Source organism: Aspergillus alliaceus (assembly GCF_009176365.1).
Source record: "Aspergillus alliaceus strain CBS 536.65 unplaced genomic scaffold BDW43scaffold_15, whole genome shotgun sequence".
In the NCBI taxonomy this organism is placed as follows: Eukaryota; Fungi; Ascomycota; class Eurotiomycetes; order Eurotiales; family Aspergillaceae; genus Aspergillus; species Aspergillus alliaceus.
Genome location: NW_022474698.1, coordinates 528,468 through 548,335, shown reverse-complemented (window position 1 = coordinate 548,335; position 19,868 = coordinate 528,468). Strand labels below are relative to the sequence as shown.

At 47.8% G+C, this 19,868-nt stretch overlaps 6 protein-coding genes across 6 annotated transcripts; 1 reads left to right on the top strand and 5 right to left on the bottom strand.

Moving 5' to 3' along the window:
• Window positions 1–426: 426 nt before the first annotated feature.
• Window positions 427–1,944, bottom strand: BDW43DRAFT_318736 (uncharacterized protein; the record flags this gene model as incomplete). Its single annotated transcript, XM_032048747.1, has 2 exons — window positions 427–1,807; window positions 1,842–1,944. The coding sequence occupies 2 exons, from the start codon at window positions 1,942–1,944 to the stop codon at window positions 480–482; spliced, it is 1,431 nt and encodes a 476-aa protein (XP_031901638.1). The 3' UTR covers window positions 427–479.
• Window positions 1,945–5,856: 3,912 nt separating this feature from the next.
• BDW43DRAFT_310054 (DUF4149 domain-containing protein) lies at window positions 5,857–6,571 on the bottom strand (the record flags this gene model as incomplete). Its single annotated transcript, XM_032046826.1, has 3 exons — window positions 5,857–6,053; window positions 6,160–6,382; window positions 6,485–6,571. 3 exons carry the CDS (start codon window positions 6,569–6,571, stop codon window positions 5,857–5,859), a joined length of 507 nt encoding a protein of 168 aa, XP_031901637.1.
• Window positions 6,572–9,047: 2,476 nt separating this feature from the next.
• xanC (transcription factor xanC) lies at window positions 9,048–10,131 on the top strand (the record flags this gene model as incomplete). The annotated part of the gene is made up of 3 exons (XM_032044727.1): window positions 9,048–9,573; window positions 9,634–9,870; window positions 10,112–10,131. 3 exons carry the CDS (start codon window positions 9,048–9,050, stop codon window positions 10,129–10,131), a joined length of 783 nt encoding a protein of 260 aa, XP_031901636.1.
• Window positions 10,132–10,954: 823 nt separating this feature from the next.
• xanA (isonitrile hydratase-like protein xanA) lies at window positions 10,955–11,644 on the bottom strand (the record flags this gene model as incomplete). The annotated part of the gene is made up of 1 exon (XM_032046825.1): window positions 10,955–11,644. The coding sequence occupies one exon, from the start codon at window positions 11,642–11,644 to the stop codon at window positions 10,955–10,957; it is 690 nt and encodes a 229-aa protein (XP_031901635.1).
• Window positions 11,645–11,898: 254 nt separating this feature from the next.
• On the bottom strand, window positions 11,899–15,054 carry BDW43DRAFT_272985 (putative C6 transcription factor). The gene is made up of 5 exons (XM_032041577.1): window positions 13,947–15,054; window positions 13,622–13,881; window positions 13,431–13,565; window positions 13,285–13,375; window positions 11,899–13,231 (listed from the first exon to the last, which is right to left on the bottom strand). The coding sequence occupies exons 1-5, from the start codon at window positions 14,816–14,818 to the stop codon at window positions 12,160–12,162; spliced, it is 2,430 nt and encodes an 809-aa protein (XP_031901634.1). The 5' UTR covers window positions 14,819–15,054; the 3' UTR covers window positions 11,899–12,159.
• Window positions 15,055–17,031: 1,977 nt separating this feature from the next.
• BDW43DRAFT_272981 (MFS transporter) lies at window positions 17,032–19,265 on the bottom strand. Its single transcript, XM_032041576.1, has 4 exons — window positions 18,643–19,265; window positions 17,983–18,586; window positions 17,595–17,926; window positions 17,032–17,540 (listed from the first exon to the last, which is right to left on the bottom strand). The coding sequence occupies exons 1-4, from the start codon at window positions 19,058–19,060 to the stop codon at window positions 17,275–17,277; spliced, it is 1,620 nt and encodes a 539-aa protein (XP_031901633.1). The 5' UTR covers window positions 19,061–19,265; the 3' UTR covers window positions 17,032–17,274.
• Between the last annotated feature and the right edge of the window lie 603 nt (window positions 19,266–19,868).

Genomic DNA, 19,868 nt, shown 5'->3' with positions numbered 1-19,868 from the left:
CAGATCTCCCAAGTGCTCATCTCGTCTTTACCCAAGGAGAAGGAAGTATCACTATTCCAAGGCCACATGATTGCTGCTTCTCATGGCGAGAATTGTGTCTTTGGGTATTGTGGAATAGCTACAGAAAAGTATACTTAGACTATAGTGCAGATGTTATCTGATCAAGTTCTGCGCTCCCTTCTTTCTAGAATATCAGATATTGTGTCCTTTTTTTTTTTTTTAAAAAAAAAAAAAAAAAAAAATTTCAGGGTACCCACTTTTACTCTATTGTATTCTCAATCAAGGCATTGTTATACTGAGTGAACGCATCGGCTAGTCGACAAACAATATACCCTAGGCTCTATATGATAAAAGATACAGATTGTTTGTCACATCAAATAAGAATATTGTATTGCTATTCATACTCGAAGAATGATATTAACAAGTCAGCGATAATATTCCGAAACACTACACCGCACATCACCGCTCCTTCCCAGTCATCACGGCGTCCAGTGCGCCCTGAGTAGCCCATCAACGAATCTCCAAATCTGGGCCGAGTCATGCGTATTGAACGTCGCAGACATATAATACGTACTTAGATGACCCTGCAAGTCATTCAGATTCCGGTAGAAGCCATTCCGAATTGCCTCCGCCGGGACAGTCAGCAAGAATGGGCTGTGATCGGAATACCTCAGAAACTCCGGTGCCTGGACTGGAATGCCCGCGTTCCGCAGTTGCAACACACTCCGCGTCATGTTACTCTTAACCTGCTCTTCCGTCATGTGCTCCTTACTTCCGTACAGAATAGTGGTCAGATTCGGCGACCGTGTATGACTGATAATGTAGACCGCCGGCATTGGGGGCAGTTGGTAAAGGGTATCGTTGGCACGGTTCAAAAACTGTATCTTTTCCGGGATACCCGGGATCCGGGCGAGAGCGTTGTAGTAGCAGGTGTTGCTGAATTGTCCGAATAGGTCGCGCTCTGTCTCATCTAGGTCTATTCCATGCAGCATATCTAGCCTTGGGGGGATGGCGATGATCAGCCTTTTTGCGCGGACGAGCCTTTGGCCGGCGGGTGTTTTCGCGAGGACGTAGACCCATTCGTCGTCTTCGTGGCGGTGCGTAGCTACAACGGTGCTGTTTAGCCATGCGTCCTCGCCCAGCTCGTTCCGCGCAGCGCCGTACAACTGGCTATTGTTGTGGGTGGTTGGCTGAAGGAAACCCGACAACGCCCCTTGAAGTACGTCCAGGCCAAAATATTTCATCATGTAGAGGGTCAATTGCTGCAGGATGTCGCCTGCGCCTTGGTTGAAGGTTGCGATAATGTCGACCACGCCCTCCAGCTTATACTTCTTTACGAACTCGCCGAATGGGAGCAACAGGTCCGGGGGCACTGGCTCGGGAAGATTAAACCCTGAGTTGAGATCGGGGTACTTGAGCAATTGGCCCGCGTAGCTTGCCAGTGCTAGAAGCATGTTGCCTTCCGCTGGGCCGACGGGAGTTCCGGTCCGAAGATCAACGCGGCGTTGAGTAAGCTGTTGCCCTAGAACGGAAACTCTCTCTAGTGCGATACCGAAGTGGTTGAAGTAGTCTCGTACCCAGGGCAGGTCCTCGTAGTATAGCACTCCATAGTCGATAGCGGCTCCGGTTACCGGGTCGTCGTAGGTATTCACATGTCCCCCCAGACGGTTTTCTTTCTCGATAACCACCACACTCTGGTTCATTTGTCGAAGACGAATCGCTGCATATGTGCCGGCGGAACCGCCGCCAATAATACAGACATTGCGAGTGATGGCTTCATGCGGTTGGAACTTCGAGGGGTCGAAGCCTGAATGCGGGGTGGTTGCCCGTGAAACAGCTACAACGGCGAGAGAAAGGGCTTTCGCTATCAAAAACCTCATACTGGATGAATGTAACAACGGGCAAAATGGTAGAGACCATATAAGAATTTCGCAAGAGGGACATGTTCGGTCATTTATTAATCACGGGTGGGGTCACACTGACGGTTTATTCCTGGGAATGGTCAAGGTCATAGGTGAATAGCGATATCAAGTGATGTATCCACCACTGCGGTGCTCTGTTTATAGGCATTGTTGTCCTTGATCATTGGCCATAAGCACATGACGGTATAGAGTTGCCCGATGATTTATTGGACTGGCTCGACAATACGAGAATGCAGCTGGAATGTCAGGCAATTCATGGCAGGCGATATGTATGAATGTTAATTGGACCGGTTGTGACCATATGCTGGTTGTTACACAAGTAGCCGTCGTTGTAGTCACGGATTTGCGAGGAAGAGAATAAGATCCTGTTCTATTGGTTATAGGGAGAGCAAGCCTGTCCTTACCTGTCCAACATATCATCACTACTTGTGTTTTATATATATATATATAGGAACCTCAAAGGAAGGCTCGCTTACACCATGTCATTGTGTAGCCCAATGTTGTGAATGTTCAAGTGACCCTTCTACATAGGGCCACGAAGGTTGGTCTTTTAAATTTAGTTCTTATCATAATCTGTTGCTGCCCGAAAGGAAGGTCTGCAACCAAGCACTGAAATCGGGACCAGATGGCTCGATAATTAAATCTAACCACGTATAGTTCTCCATATATTTACGACCCTCGAATCCAAATCATTCGCCAGAGTAGTAAACCGATGTAGCTATTCTTAATCCACAGATGACAGAGATTCATCAAGCAGGGAAGTTGGGGACAATAATACGAGTTTAGGACCAGATGCCCCGTCTTGCCAGGATCTACCTCCTTGTCCAGCCACTACGCTAGGATCGTCCACAGCAGCTAGTCCAGTATAGAACATATGAATTTAGTCCATAAAATACCTACAGTAACGTATTTACTTATAGTTCTCCTATGATCGATGACCAGGCGTCCGTACCCTTCTAAAGCTGATACATGGAAGTTGATGAGGAATACGTTGCTTAGACTATGCTAGCCTCATATCTCGCGGCAAGGATTCTTGAAAAAGGGGACTCCTTGCTAATGATGAAAACTTCCAGCTCGACCAAACTGGCTCGCTTGTAAGTCGGTATATCTTGTTTCTACGTGACATACCTAAATGGCAACGCAGCCTGAGGAGCGGCGAAAGCGATCATTCTGACGGCTCAAGCTTATAAAGATCCAAGAAATTAACCTAGAGGCTGCAGCTGGGCAGGAAGGTTATCTTTGAATAGAGACAATGCTATAGGCTGAGCTCGCTCCTCCTGGTGTTTCGTATGGATCAGTGGTTAGTTTCGGCGGCGCGCTAAAGTCAGGGTCGGAGCATAGGACCTAAAAGTACCACCCAATGGCTGGGTATTAGATTCGAGTAGTAGGAGAATGAATGTGTACGCAATGCTCTGGTGTTGCCATGGTAGTTAAAGTGTTGCTGCATTACTCGCCGCACACCTAATGTGGATCAACCTCCCCGCATTAACCTCTCCGCTACAGATATGAGGAGTTATGGGGAAGGATTACCCTAACCGCCCAGGCACTAAGGCACCGTACATCCCTATTACTGCAGGCGGTGTATGAAGTATAACCGACAGAAAACAATTCTATTAGACCGCCTTCTTAAATAGGATTAGGTTGATGCCTAGGTAATAAAGTACTTCATGTTCAAACAGTATACAGTGCAATCGGCATGAAGAACTGTGCACAAGTCTTTGGCCGAATGCATATCTTCATAAAACATAGGGATATAAGTGTGATATCTATACAAGGGTATTTGTCCCTTGGGTTAGTACTGTCAATTATCCCGAGACACAATGAATCCATAAACTAATATAATAAAGCGGTGCTTCCATTCACAGTAATGCTACCCTGCTTAGTTGGAACCTCATATACCGACTCTAGAGGATAAGCCCAATTTTAAAGGCTAAGCTATTTGGCTCTACTTTCCGGAATGTTAGGCAAACTGACTTGCAGTCCTACTCCATGCCCAATTTATCCACGTTTCATTAGCGCAACAGTGCCTCCACTAATACGAGATATTGCTGAACGGTGGCTGGAAAGTTACTTGTTAATATGGTTCGAAGATTAGAGCACTAACTCTGAAATTCACGCTTAATCTAGTTAGATTATCTGTTAACTACTTTAAATAACACGGCTCGAAATGCCCTTTCCCGAATTTGGAAACTATAATGTACGGAGTATAGAGCTTACTGTACACAGTAAGATTCTTGAGGCGTCATCGCCTCTTTCTAATTAATATCAAGTCGGCGTTTTCACGTAGATAATAAGCTCCGGGGCAACAGAATGTAAATCTTAAATAAACTTGGGCTGGATCTTGGTCATGTTTTGACAGTGCGCAACTTCGCACAGATCTATAACACTATCCTAGGCAAGTGCTGATGCTTTAGGCTCGCAAGTCTTTGTATATCCCATGCTTTTGAGCTATAAAGCAATGACCGGTAGCGCGCGACTACATTTGGACCTCTCTTCAGTCTGATGTGGTAGATTCGAGACCAACTCTTCCATAATAGATTCAGCTACCAGCTCAAGCGCTAGTCCACCAATAGGCACTGTGAACACTTCGTTCCGTTATACTGGAGACATTATCCCACCATCTCTGAATGGGATTAAAAAAATTATTATAGATAGCTCTTCCGATAGCTCGCTTTACTGTTCACTGTCCTGCGAATCTTCTCCCGATAGTTGAGAGCACAGAAATCAGGAAGATTATTTGTATGTCATGTCACTTGTAAGTCTTTGTATGGTTCTATACTTCCAAGACTTTTCTTCTTCTTTCTAATGATACCTATTTCAATAGCACTTTTTTCAAGGTCTTTGTAGGCTTAGTCTTGTAAGTAAGTCTATAAAGCCCTAATAATCTAATGTCTGAACTGACCATGATCTAGGAAATCTGAGAGGTTTCGCATATCATATCTGGGAGCTCCAGTTGCATAACATAAACACGCTATTTATTGTGAGTAACGGGTAACTTCCTATCAGTGCACTAGGATCTAAGTATGCACCAATCGCTTGTCCCGTAAATTCGCCTCAATAGAGACCTTATATCTCATAACTCCATTAGATGTCCTACACCACAATGGTACCCCATGCAATATCCCTAGGTCTGATAAAGATTAGCATGTGCTGGTCCCTCGCGCGTAAATTCTCCATAGCGATTTTAGTATTTAGTGCTCGTGTGTTTCTGACGGTTTCCGTGTTCTGGCCGATATCAACAATATTAGTCTCACTTCTAAGCTGCCAACAAACTAAGTTTAACTGGTCCGTGGTAGTAGAAAAAGAAGACTGTCGGAACCTAGCGGCGGCATATTCTAGTCTCGGTTTCTTCGACGTTATCGTTAACTTGTTTATCTTGGCCCTTCCATTTCCTACGCTCTGGAACCTGCAGATGCCCAAAACCACAAGGGTGGCCCTGACTTTGGTGTTCAATATGGGGATAGATATAATGAGTTCCACTTCCACTTGTTAAACGTTATATCTAGCCAACATATGTTCTAATATAGAGAGGAGGTTACAATAAAGGCACAATATCCGACTGTAGTAGAGTAGTATACGTCGTGTCCGTGGCCCACTATTAACTGAGAAGTAATTCATCTGCCTAAGGCATTCACAAGGGAAAACAGAGATGCTAAGTCCACGGCCCAATTATATGACTATGAAACACCTAAGTGATCGTCGATCGTACATCTTTCCGTAGACTCATTACTAAGGGGCAGGTATCATGTTTCTACCAAGGGTTGATATGATCAAACAGATATACGGCGTAGAGAGGTATTACTACGAACACTTCAAACAGCAGAATGCTACAAATAAGATAGGAGTCGAACCTAACCACAGGCTATGTACATATATGGACACTTAATTTCATCTACAGAGAAGGCCAGCCGAGCCGGGATGCACATCTACGCAATCAAACCACCAGATAAGCGACAGATCTACAACCAGAGAGTAGACTCGAAGCTAGCGAAAACCCGTACCAAACGGTTGCGACCAGCGCTACCGCATTCAGATGGATCGACATGGCATGATTCACTGAGAACTTCCGATTTACCTGATGCATCGTGGCCGGGTCCGTGGGATCCGGGTTATCTTCGCCAATCGCTTGTTCTGTACGACCAGGTCAGTACGAATGAGATCATATCCGGGGCGGATGAAGCTTGCAACCGTTGTACCGGTGGAGGGATGTCAGACTCATTTAAAATGCACAGCATACCTTGTAGTGTTCGCCGGACAACCGCCGCGGTCGTCGTTCGCGGGCCGAAGGTGATCCAATTCAAGCCGCCTGTGACGCCGACAATCACCAATGGAATGGCATCCCACGCATGTTTTGTGAAGGAGATAACGCTACAGGGGGGACGGGTTGCGACGGTCAAGATGATCAATCCTACTTGGCACTTGAACTGGGCTGGGAAAATGCGCTTTTGGAGTGCGATGAACTCGCGTATAGGCAGTACTTAGTAGCATATCTTGGTGTTGACAAAGCTCTGAAGGCGGATAAAATGAGTGACTTGTCAAGGGGGAAGATACAGATCTGTTACCCGGAAGATCTCTGTGTCCAGGAGGGTACCATAAGAGAGGAGGTGGTATGGCAGAAGGTTGCTCACGGTGTTAATGAAATTCTGCATGGTGTTTCTTCGGAGCTCGATATTGACTTTAAGAATCGGGAATGTTCTTCTTGTTCCAATTTGGAGGCCAGTGTGGACTACTTATTCCCTTAAAGAGGGAGGATGAGGGACAAGATAAGAACAAACTCACCTGAAGTAAGACGAGAAAAAAATTCGGTTACCTAGTGAGGTGAGAGAAATATCAGTAAGCAATCTGGCCGCCTGGCACCAGGAGATACCAAAGGATTTCTAACTGGCATTTTTAGTTGAAGGTTGCAACCGGTCTAGCCCACACCACGAGTTGTACTACGTCTAGAATAACATGTAGTAGCCCTACTATGGCACTGGGTGCGATTCAATTTGGACCTCTACCCTATAAATTCCCCTTTGAAACCATTGGCTGGAGGTTCTTGACCTTTATAGGTCAGTATCCATAGAACAACATACTAATCAGAGTTTATTGGATGCCGTATCCACTGTGAAATTCGTCTGATGAGTAAATATGCAAAGGATTGGTTGGGTTGGTCCGTCATCACGGCATCTTGTCTGCCCAAAAAAGCAAAAGGACATAAAATGGATCTTCATAAATAAATTCATTCATTCTTTCAAGTTTGGTGACACGAGTGGTCCTGTCTTAAACAATCACAGCCTACTATTCAAATACGAACCCCTGACTCTCTACTTAACCCAGCTTCTTCCGCCATTTCAGTAGTAGCACAAACGACACTCTAGCCAATCCCTTCTCTAATCCATCATCAGAAGGGTATATTTTCAGCTTCACCAGCCAAGTAATGGTTGACTGGCCAGTTGAAGATAGAACGTGGACCACATTGGATTGTTGACGGCCGATCCGCGTTTAGTTGCGCTTGTTCTGCACCATGCTAGTAGTGATGTACTGTTGATGGGAATCAAACAAGCAAAAATGCTACATACGTGGAGATCTTCAGTACTCTCAGTTCAGATACACTTTATGCATGATCTTTAATGCCCACTTTGAGGTCCCTGCTGTCGTGTTTGTCCGCCGTTCCACGCCCCTTCTTTCCATAAAACAAGTCGGTACAGTCCTCCCCTACGATCCCTTGAAGCGAACTAAGGTAAAAAGGCCTAAAACAAGAGCTTCGTTGGCGTTTTTCTCACCCCCATGGCAATTTACCCCAAAATGTGTGCCAAATTGACCCACATGAATAGTCTACCATCACCCCCTCTAGGTCCACCCGATCGGGTCATATTTCTTTTTTTCTGTCTTTCTAATATTCCGAAGTCCAATTAAGATTCGTACCAATAGATTGGAGCTTGCGGTCTCCCTGATCGCGCCCCTCTGGTGGTGCCGCCTTCCTTGGGTCCTTAAAAGGATAATATAGGCAAGGGCTTGCGGTAGCCCCTGTGGGTTCCGCGATACTCTCAAGTTACTGAGTGTGAGACGCCGATATGGAAGATGCATCTGGAGTCCGTCACAAAATTCAGAAAGTACCAACTCATGTGTTACGGTTCACACGGCTGAAGAGTCGTGTGTCTCAATGATTCCTGGCATCTGTGACTAGCAAATCAGCTGAGCCCGGCCGACTGATCTGCGCAATACTACTCCCTACTCCGTCCTATCAAAGCGAGGTCCAGGACAGGGATCGACCATTTGCTGGACCTTATTGGGACTAACTGGTGCACCGAGTTGACGCCACTCCAAGCCTCATACGTCCCGCATGGCTGCTCATTTTACTTGCTGAAAAGCGTATACAACGAATCGGAACAGTTGAAGCGCTCAGCACCTCGTGGCCAAGTATCCAGTACTGTGGATTGCGAGACATAGTTCACTAGTAGTGCCTTGGAAGGACCGGGAATGCTAGAGCAACAGAAAGGAACTCAAGCCGGTGGTTATTTAAGTACTCATTTTCCAGTTTTCACCCACTCGCATCCTCTCTCGGCCCATCTCTCTCATATGTAGCCGTAATATTGTCTCAATCTATTACAGTACCTCGTAAACACAGGTCCCGGCGACGTGACGAGCAAATCAACGGCCTTTCTCCGGACCCCGATGCTTATATTTTAATAAAGCATAATTAGATAAGCGGAGAACACGTCAGATTAGCTCCTAAGGACACCAGGTAAGTGTGGCTGGCACATAGTTGGTCTAACACTGCGGTAATTATATATAAGATCTGTCGCCACCAGTACATCTTGCGCCGTACCTCTCACTCGTGAGAGTACATCTACGTTAGTGTCACAGTACCCCCTTTACAAGGGCTATCACAGGTGTGATTTTGAGGAGCCAACTCTCTTATCTAACTATAGTGGTCGATCTAGAAAGATCTCCTAACAAACGCTTTTGCTGCCAAAATGCGCGCACAGTCTGCTGCAGAGGATCAAAACGCGAACGGTGCCACAAGTGACAAGCAGGAGCAGGACCCTATTGAAAGAAGAAGATTGCAGAACAGGCTATCCCAGAGGAATCACCGTTAGTATACCTCTTCCGACCCGAAAAGATGTCGTACGTCTGATGAAAATGTATATAGGCCGCAAAATCCGAGACCGAATTGCCAAATTGCAGGAACGTGTTATTGCGAGTGAGCTCAGAGCAGCGGCGAGCCTCAATGGTTGGAGCTATCATCATCCAACGGCTCCGTTGCCGGTAGTTCAGGCACCATCGTTTGATGTTGATAGAAAGTCTCTATCCCCTGCTGCAGAGATGATGCCTGCTGTGAACAGTCCGTGCCTCCCTTACTCGACAGGTGCCTGCTATTCTTGCAATATACAGAGTCCAACACCTATCGTACCTTCACAATACTCGCCGTCATTTCCTCAGATCGAGGCAACTGCGAAAGACGTCGATTCGTCCAGTTCATCACCGCCGCCTGTTCTCATAAACAGCAACGTTTGTTCCCCGGGTACCAGCCCCGTCAATCTAGACATGCCACAGAATGCCTCCAGCAACTACGCGGCGCTGGATATCAATGGTCAGTTCCCACAGGCTGAGCCATGGAATCTCTACGCGCAGTATTCCCAGTCCAACTTGTACTATATAGCCACTGGTGAGTTGGCATCCTCCTGTAATCGCGAATATGAGATAGGCCTATGCTGAGGTTGAATAGAAGCGTCACTTCCACATATTATGCAGATGCTGGACAATGGTCAATCAAGGGCAAAGGCAGTCATCTTGCTGCAGCCAAACCTCCAAGTAGCAGGTGTTCCCCCGCCGTCTAGGTCCCAACCCCAATCACCTAGAGAACAGGTAGCAGCAACTAGTGCCTTCAACATGCATGGCTTGACATGTCAGTGTCACACACAAAGCCTGCTCTCTGAGTCGCCTGTAGATTGGACGCATCCGGGTGCCTCGACATCCATTTGCCCCTTGCATTCTCCGTCGCCATTGGATGGTCATCAACAAAGAATGCCGTGATGCAATGGGTGTAAGGAACTGATGGCTTCCTAATCTGTTTGGCACAGACCCGGCTTTACTTGTATATTGGGTACTTAAGATCATATATTCTATCCAGTCTGCCTTCTGCAATATGTATCGGCCTTCCTTCCGTTCTCTTTCAAGAAATGTATGTCTTCTCACATTATCAGCCCAACAACCGTCCCAGTGATCCCCAATACTAAAATCAACCATCGAAGTTTACCCTAACAAGTCGGGCTGACTCCCGCATAATTTTCCCAAGCAATACAAGATTGTCCACAACGCCTACCACCGACTTCTCATCTAAACATCTTCCGGAAACGCCAAGATGGATTTTCTTCCCCCCAATGCAGACCGAATTAAAACTTAGCGCCTATACTTGCTTCGCATAGGCACGCATGCATACACAACTATTAGTTTAGGTTTTCCACGGAGCCTAGGGTGCCTTTCGTAGGCCTTCTCCGCTGCTTTGGGGGCATCGTCTCCGCCATCTGGCCGGGGTACCCAGTGTTTTAGAACTCGTTGCAAGGACATATGAGTTCTGGGTGGGGCGGAGTGATATCCCATATAGTATAGATGAACGCGCCCATACATCCTGTCACAATTAGTGGCTTGGAATTCAACTTTGGGATTCCACAAGATCTATGTCTCCATTCCCCGGAACGTACCTGCGGGCCATTGTTTCAATTTGAGGAAACCCCTCCATTTTGTCCTCGCACCATTAGCAGAGCCCATCCAAGAATACCTACCCGAGCTAGCAAACAATTGTTGGCCCTGTAGGCATCCCAACAACCAGAAAGACGACAGTTACCCACAATCTATTAGAACAAATCGAAATCCTACAAGAAATCCCAATAGCTCAATCAACTATTAAAAGCCTAGGTAACCAACTGACACAAAGGCCCAACCCCAGTCCCGTAGAATCCTAAACCTAACTAACCTTTCCCACACAAGCCAACACAACCAAACACCAAATGAAAATAAAAAAAATCAATAAACAATCCCCAAGAAATCTACACCCGCAACCTATACTCCATAACCTGACACACCTCATCCCGAACCCCCTCCCCAAAAACCTCCTTTACAAGAAAGAAGCTCGCCTCAAGCCCACTAGTAATCCCCCCCGCCGTAATCAACCTCACATTCCGATCCTCCCCAATCAACCCCCCATCAACATAAAGCCTATGTACAACCACCGGCTCCACAGCCCCCTCCCCATTCGCCCCCCTACAAACCCCCCTCAACTCCTCCAACGCAGTATAATGCGTCGTGACAGTAACACCCTTCAACACTCCCGCCTTACCCAGCAGCAGCGCGCCCGTGCACACGGAGAACAGCGTCCGGGGAACCCTCGCCCCATCCTTGGGCGGGAGGGCGGCGAAGCGGCGGACGAGGTCGATTTCTGGGGCAATGGGGTCCTGGGCTAAGAGGGCATCGGTGACGGGGGGTCCTGCGCCGGGGACGATTAGGATGTCGTAATCTTGAAGGGTGGGGAGGGCGTCGTCGAGTAGGAGGTCGGGGGTTATGGTGAGGGTTGTAGTGCCGGCGGTGATGGTGGTGCGGGCGATTGTTTTGAGGGTGATTTGGGGGGTGGGGGTTGTGTTGTTTACGTGGGAGAGGATTTCAAGGGGGCTGGCGAAGTCGAGGATGTCGACGCCTGGGTAGAGGAGGATTGCTGCTTTGTAGGGGTGGAGTTGGGGCATTTTGGTTTGGGATGTTGGTGGTTCAAATGGGTGGTTGGTTGGATTGGAGGTTGAGGTTGAGATTGGATGCCAACGTGTTGTGAGTTTTTGTGCAGCAGATGGAAGGCCTTAGGCGGACAGTCCGCTGAGGGTTAGGTTTGTGTTTCACACGTGGGGCGGGTTTGGAATGGGAAATATTCTCGTTGTTCACATTGGATAAGAGTGTGATGTTAAGTTATCTATTTAGAACGTTGGGCATGTGGGTAGATCGTCATTGCATATTCGCAAATTATAGTATTTCTGATTTCTATCAAATATCCTCAAGATAAATGGGTGCCCGGATGAAGTAGAGGTTAGCGGAACAAAGACCCGAATTTTACAATAACATGGCCAAAAAAAGGTAAATCGAACAGAAACACCAGGGCCGAAGATTTACAACCGAACGCATATATACTCCCCCAGTAAGCTAATCCGTGCAATCATAAATGAAACAATCATAACGCCCAGTGCAGAATTCCACAGATCGAGAGAATCAGTCAACTCCAGAGCGGTGGGTGGATATACTCCGCAGCTCGGTCAAGGATGTTAGGGATGGTCCACTCCCCGCTCGTGGAACTCTCGGGCGTGGGGGGCGGAAGGGATCCGAGACTAGGGGTCATGCCAGTAGAAACAGGAGGTGCAAGGTTCTGCAAAGATGCTGTAGACGGGTTCAAGTAGGCGGGCGACGTGCCCTGACCCGATGGCAACTGGCCATGGGAGCTAAAGGCATTTTCGAGTTTTTCCAGCGCACGGAGAGTCTTGGTCAGGGGCTTGGCCCACTGGGTCTGAGTATCGACTGCAACTGCAGCGGATGCAGGGGAGGCGGAGCTAAGAGCAGCAGGGCTAGTAGCTGTTGTGGTAGTGGTGGTAGGAATGGACCCATTGAAAGCGGCGTTGCGATCCGTCTGAAGACCAGACACTTCGGCCGATCCAAACAGCCCTTCTGCGTTGGCACGTTCCGCGATGATCGTCTTCATATCGTGTAAGAGGGTCCAGAAATGGGGGTTGGTCTTCGATTCGTCTGTGACCGCTAACAAGAAGATCGAACTGATCGCGCGCTGCAAAGCGATCCAGGACCGGGATGCATGGGAGCTAACGGAATGCATTTCAACATAGGCTTCGACGGTTGTCATCAAGTTTCTGACGCAGTCAGAACGCATACTGGTGGTGAGCGGGTCGTTGGGGTCGGCGGTGGCTTTAAGCGATGGCCGGAGGAGCTCAGACGAGAAATAAGAGGAATGCAGCTTCAGTACAACCCGTTCGAGATGTTCGGATGTCGAGAAGCAATACTTCCGGTCACGCAGATAAGGTTTTGCTTCGATCATGATATGCTGGATCCTTTCTTTGTAAGCATGGATGGTCTTCTGGCTCAATTGTGCGTGAGGACTGAGCATTCGGCTGCGCACAACCTCCAAGGCCAGGGAAATAATCCGGCAGAGAGTTTCGAAATACGACAGCTCGCCAGGTGTCGAGTCCTGTCTATATGCAATTTCTGGCTGGCAGACGGCCGTGGTTGATGGTCGATCGTAAGAAAGAGAGAAATGACTGTCCTGCCAAGCCATGGACCACCTGTCCATGGTTAGAATTGCCCAAGCTCACGATGGCAGACGCGAATTACTTACCAAACATGCCGCCGACGATATCTCTCTGCTGCAGAGAAACGGCTCGATTCAACATGCAACCCGAGTGCCAGTCCCATTCGAAGGGTCATGCCTAGCCTTGGTCAATCGCATTTTCTCAAATTTGGAGGTAGAACATTGCCACATACCAAGGAGAACATAGGAGATTCCCGGGTTCATATTGTAGGACAAAACATTCCCAATCACAAGGAGCGTTTGGATAGCGTCTATGGTTGGTTGGGACAGAAAATTGGTCATTCGAAGACACTGGTAAGAGCAGCAGACTACGTCCAGTAAGCATGGCTTTTCGCAGCGAACGGAAGCTGAACATGGCGCTCACCATATACTTGCGATGTTAACTCTCTCTCTTTCCCGGGCAAATCGGAGGACTGACAGCCCGAAGCCAGCACAGCAAACAACAAGCCAAGATATGCTATAGAAACACCAAAGGGTCTCTGAGCCTGATCGTCACCCGCTCGGTATATCCCACCAGTGGCCGACCTATTTCTTAACAGATGATTAAGGTGCATCTCGAAGTTCGGCAGGTCCTCGATAACAGGATATATGGCACCTGCTATGTCTCGGTAGTAGTAGAAAAACCTATACACCGTTTCACAATAAGCCAACCGTTTGGTAGAAAAGTAAAAGCTGTTCCCGAAACTTACTCCATGCACTGCTGATCACTTGGGAGCGCACTACAAACAGCGCTTATATCGAATGTGGACATATCGGACGACCATAAGTCGACAAACGGATACGTCGCCGATTCATTATCAAGACCCAACTTCGGCAAGATACCTCCCTCCAGCAGCGCTTGTAGCTGGTCAGACCCGGACTTATTGTTCAGTATGTAGGCAAGGACAGATCGAGATCCCAGGTGGACAGTGCCCTCGCCCAAGGTGTTTGCCGCATGGATCCCCTCCCGTTCTGGGGAAGCGGCTTTGGACCGATTGCTTGCGTCGCCGCTCTGCACGCTGCCCGTCTCCAATGGGGAGGCCTGTCCTTCCTCTGTCTTCTCCAGTCCAACACGGAGATTGATAATAGTTTGCTCCATCTCCTTTAATCTATTGCGCACATTATCCCACTCCTCGCGCGCAACTGACACTCGACCGGCAGACACCAAGGGGGTGGGTCTCGCTGCGACCGGTTCCTGTTTTAACCGAATAGGCGTTTCAGCGGAATTGGGGAGTCCGATGCTTTCCGCTCCACCCGGTGTTGCCGCTCCGACGGGGCTGTCGCGATACTGGGGAGGGCCCGAGCCGCCCATGATGCGTTTTTTGGACGGGCGTTCGTACGAACAAAGATCGGCATGGTCGCGCTTGACACAGCCATCACAGGGGAGGTTGCGGTCACATTTCACTTTTCGCGCATGGCAGGGATAGCACGCCTTCGGTTCACGCGCTTTGCGTTTCGTTCGAATGATCGCATCGACTTGGGATTGCGGGAGGTCGGAGACGGGTCTGGAGGGCGCAGCCGTCATATCGGGGCCGTTCACCGACGGCGAGTACGATACGGATGGCTGGTATGGGGACGTCATAGAGGAGTTTTAAGGGGTTGAATTGGATTTCTTGGTTTCGCTGTTGCTGGAGTACTGCGGTTCAACTTTTCATCCATGCGAAGAGCGGGATCACATCAGAGGCGGGAGGACAGATACAGCACGGTTCAGATCGAGGCTTTCACTGTCATAACTTAAGCCAAAGGCCGGGTCATAGTTTTCAGGAATTAGACTAAATTAAATGCGGGAACGTCGATACTTGGCAAGCTTATCGAGCGTCCGCGAGCAGTTTCGCGGGGAGGAGACCAAGATGTTACGGGTCACAGGTCAACCACCAATTCGGGGTGTCGATGACTAAGATACCGACAGATTACCACGTGATGAGGGGCCGGGAAGACAAGCCGAGAAGCCCTAAGTCCCAATTGGGCAATGACGTATGTCTCCTTTTACAGCAGGATATTAAGAGTATATACTACAATATAAAGCGGCTCCAGATTCTATAAGTTTGCTATTAGTCGATATAATGTATGAGAGCCTTGTATAGAGTACGGAAAGATACGATTATGGGTAGAGCTAGGTTCGGAAACTCTGCTCTCCACGCTGCGAGCCTCACCCATAGAAGCTCATTAACTGCATTATTTTTTGGCAGTATTGTGCATAGAATCTGCTATGCCACTGTGTTGTAGATATTTGTAATAATTGCTACTTTTCGATTCTCTAGACACTTTGCACCTTCTCAGAGTTGCTCTATCGCAAGTACTCCCATTCCTTCCATTTGCAAATACCGAGGTCATCCTATTGTCTCCGGGTATAAATACCGGTGCTGGCCTCTATTCTCACTTATACTCACAGTTTAAAATAAGTCTCACCTTTCATGGATAACCGTCTCCTCTTCGGAGGAGCAATTTATGGCTGGCTGACATTCCTCAATAGTGCAACACGTTCTTTTCGAAAAAGGGTGTCGGCTTATCTAACTGTTTAGAGGAGGAAAGAAGGGCTTGATGAGAGTTTTTCTTCTGCGAAATAGAATGTATTGTTGTTCCTACCCCAAAATGCGTGCAGGCCATCACTAGCCTATACTGTTGTGCTGGGGGCTTCCGATGGGTGATCTCATGTTTCTAAGGTAATGACGCCGTGTGGATTAGATACTCGTAGCTATATCAACAAGTCATATAAATCCGCATCAAAGCAAAATTATAAATATTGGTAGAAATCTTTAAACCGGAGTGCGGAGAATATAAACGTAGGAAACTACACTAGAGGTCCCCCTATTGTTGATAGGAAGACACATATATACATGTGGGAAGGTGACCCAGCATAGCATAGCATGGCTATATTTGGGCGCCTAAGCGGTTTATCTTCAACCATTTCAGAAAGGCAAGAAGTAGGGTTTACTAGCCACTTATGGTAGTATTTCTTAATATTGATGTTTGCCCTTAATTCTGTTGCTTATTCGCTTAACCCTCTGGGTCCTCAATCTACCATCAGTCTACGGCTTTTGCCTCTCAACTATATGTATCTATAAAGCTTTATGCTGGCACACCACGCAGGGCTGATGGCCTAGTTGGTAAGGTCCCTATACAAGGAGAAGCTACCTTTTTTCTCTTTTTCTTGCCTTACCCTATAATTCTGCCTAAGCCGCTGGGTTCCTCTTTTTCTTTTCCATTTTCTCCCTTGCAGTAGGTATTACCGTCGTTAACGCCATCCATACCTCTGAATTACCCAATAAGCCAGAGGGTGCGTGACTAGATAGAAGAATTAATTAGGAACCTGATCTATGGCAAAATGACCTACTTGTAGGGTGGCGTGGTCTAATCAATACTTGATCAACCGTACACTATCCTGCCAAGCTACAAGAATACTCCTAGTAGGAGCGCTATTCCGACTTACGCCAAGAACGGAGTACAATCATAAGGTTCACTACGATAGCCTATATTTATATCGTGTCTGTGGCTTAACAACTTGACTTCGTTATGTTATAATCAGTTCAACTCTACTGTGACCTTAGGATATCTGTTGCGTGTGATTTACTGGTGACTGCTTAAAGTTGAGGGGAGCATAAGATTGTTAAGTTATCACCGAAATTTTTATCTAATCGGATTTTCTATTTGCTGGTAAGTGCCTCCTGCGATGAAAACTTCAGCTTGGTCCCTAGGCTTGGAAGGAACAAGCAGTAATGAACTGCGCACTCTAAATTTCTAACATATCAATAACCTTATATTGCCATACTCTTCGGGGTAATTCCATAATCAAAGGTCACTAAACATCAATATATTCTCTAAATTAATCATGGTATATATATATATATATATATTAAAAGCTTTGGAAACATATCACTCGTAAACCGCAAACAACACCCCAGTCAGTTCCCAATCCATAGATTACAAGACCCATCCAACCATCTAGAACACAGGAAGGATACCTATGTCTAGCAAAAGACAAAAGGACTTTTGCAGCGCCGAAATTATGCGCCGGAAGATACACCGCGAGCCTCCTTCTTAACTCTTCTCACCCTTGTCGGCTTTCTCTTCATCTTCGTTGTAGGCATAACGCGAGAAACGACGAATAGATTCTCCCTTGAAGTAGAAGACATAAGGAATCGCGCAGCATGCCAAGGCGATGAATGCAAGCAATGTACTAGCCCACTGATCGCCGAGTCGGTCATACATTTGCTCGGTAAATAGGACCGTGGACGCTCCCCACATAGACCGGAGGAATGTCTTGGCGGCAAGGGCAGATGCGGCCTGATGTTGGTATGTATCAACTATAGCACAGTCAGTATTTGGAGGTCGAGAAGTAGAATCCTAGGAGCACATACCAAGATAGTTGTTGGCCGAGTTGTACAGGAAGATGAAGCCGAATCCCACGGGCCAGCCACCAACTGCAGGTCCGAACCAATGAATGTGGGGATATGATGTCCATGCAAAGATGAAAAGTCCAATCGGAATGAACCAACAAGAGAACATCATAGGAATCAGACGTGCTTCTGCCGGGGGCTTGCCACCATACTTTGAGTACAGCGACAGATAATGCTTGTTGATAAATGGGGAGCAAGCCGCACTCATGATAACACCGATGGCGAGAGGGATGAACATCAGGCCGGTTGAACCGGCGCTCCAGCCCTTTCCACCTTGGAACACGATTGGGTAACTAGGAGGTATGTTAGAACAGGAAGTAGAATGGCTCCGCTCTGGGCGTGGACTTACGCAACGAAGAACATGTACAGCAGGCCATACAGGACGGACATGTAGATCGAGATGAACAAGACGATAGGTTCCAGAAACAAAAGCTGGAATGGGCGGAAGAGGAACACCCGCAGCTTCTCTGCCGTAGGGCGAGAGTCCAGCTCTGTTTCAGTCACGTATTTAGGATCGTTCTGGGTCTTGCGGAGTTTCTTGGCTCTCCGTTTCAAGATTGTCGGGGCATAGGTTTCGGGGACCGTGAAGGTGATCAAGACCCAGGAGACAAAGGCCAGGATCAGCGTAAGCCAGTAGAGCCATCTCCACCCGGTGGCATCGGCAAGGTACCCGCCGGCGAGGGGCCCAATAGCGGGGCCGAGGAAGGGGCTTGCGGAGAAGGCGGCCATAGGGACACCCCGCTCTTCGTTTTTCCACAGGTCCGCCAGAGTGCCACCGACGAGAGTCATCGGGGCGCTAAAAGCAATGCCGTCAATCGCTCGGCATACGATAAGAGTACCAATATTCTTCGCGACTGCACAAGGGATAATAAATATGACGGCCAGGAGAAGCGTGAAGGCGTAAACCGGCCTACGGCCAAACATCTCAGACATGGGAGCGAAAGCCATTGGGCCTGGGAGCCGGTGAATATAAGAACAGCGAAGGGTTCAGGGATGACAAGGGACATACCAACGCCGAATCCAATAACAAAAACTGTGACGACAACAAGACTGACTTCTCGTGACACCCCGAATTCATCGGCAGGGCCTTCGATGTCGGCCGTGATCACACTGCTGGCGAATGCGACAACAAAGCATGTGAAAGCAACCACCATGGTACAGTACCACTTGAACGCTTTGGACCAGTTCTTAGGGTTTTCGGGGTCATCAATAGTGAAAGTCACCAGTTTCCAATCTTCCATCTGTCCTGACACCGTCGATCGAACGGGTTTAATAATCTGGCCGGCTGCTGTTTCCGTTGTGTATTCTTCTAAATTGGCGTCGGCGGTGACTTGGCGCACAGGCAAATCTAGGTAGTCAGGCTCCTGCCCGGTCCCTGAGACGGTCCGGGTAGCATCGCTGGAGTGTCCCGAGTGATGTTCCTGCATCTTTGCTGTTGGAAGCGAAGACTAGGTAAAGCACAGCGCGGTGTGATGGGGAAGTCTTATCGTCCCTAGAAGGGGGATCCCTCTGCTTCTTATATAGACAAGCATGGTTTCAGGGTTAAAATGCGACCCGCGGATACAGTAAACCAACACTTTTGACTAAATTAAATGGGGTAAAATTCCACAGGATGCTCAGTAGAAAAGATGCCCAAGCCGGAAATCCACCGGTTAAGCCTTGCAGCAGATACCATCAACTTCCCCGATCAGGAAGGTGGAACGCTAGCTATTTCAGGCAATATGCTACGATGACACTGCTTATCGCAACGTCTGATCTCGAGGATTGCCTCTTCCTCTCTGCCAAGCATGCCTTCTGCGATACTCTTCTCTTCCGCTTCCATTAGTTCACTCCAGGGCATTGTACGATCCATCCATTGGCTGCAAGAAGACATGAATCTTGATTTAGCCCCCACTGGACAGTACCAGTACCACCAGTGTTGATTCTTCCGCCGTTGATATCGGGCACAGTATACATCAGATTTTTAGTCTTGTTCAAAGTAGAGAAGACTGATGACACGGCTGCTATTCAATATAAATGATCCCCCCTGTAATAAGTACACAGAGATGTACAAAGCCACCCTTATCATATTTGCAATATAGTTGTCTACGACGAGCATGTCGCAGAACTACTTTGGCGTGATATATAGAGGCCATATCAAACAAAAATCTGTCCAGTGGCCCAAAGCCTTGTTCTAGATCTGTTAACCGGTGTCACGATCAAATTGTGGCTAGTCCATATTGACGTTACCGGTCT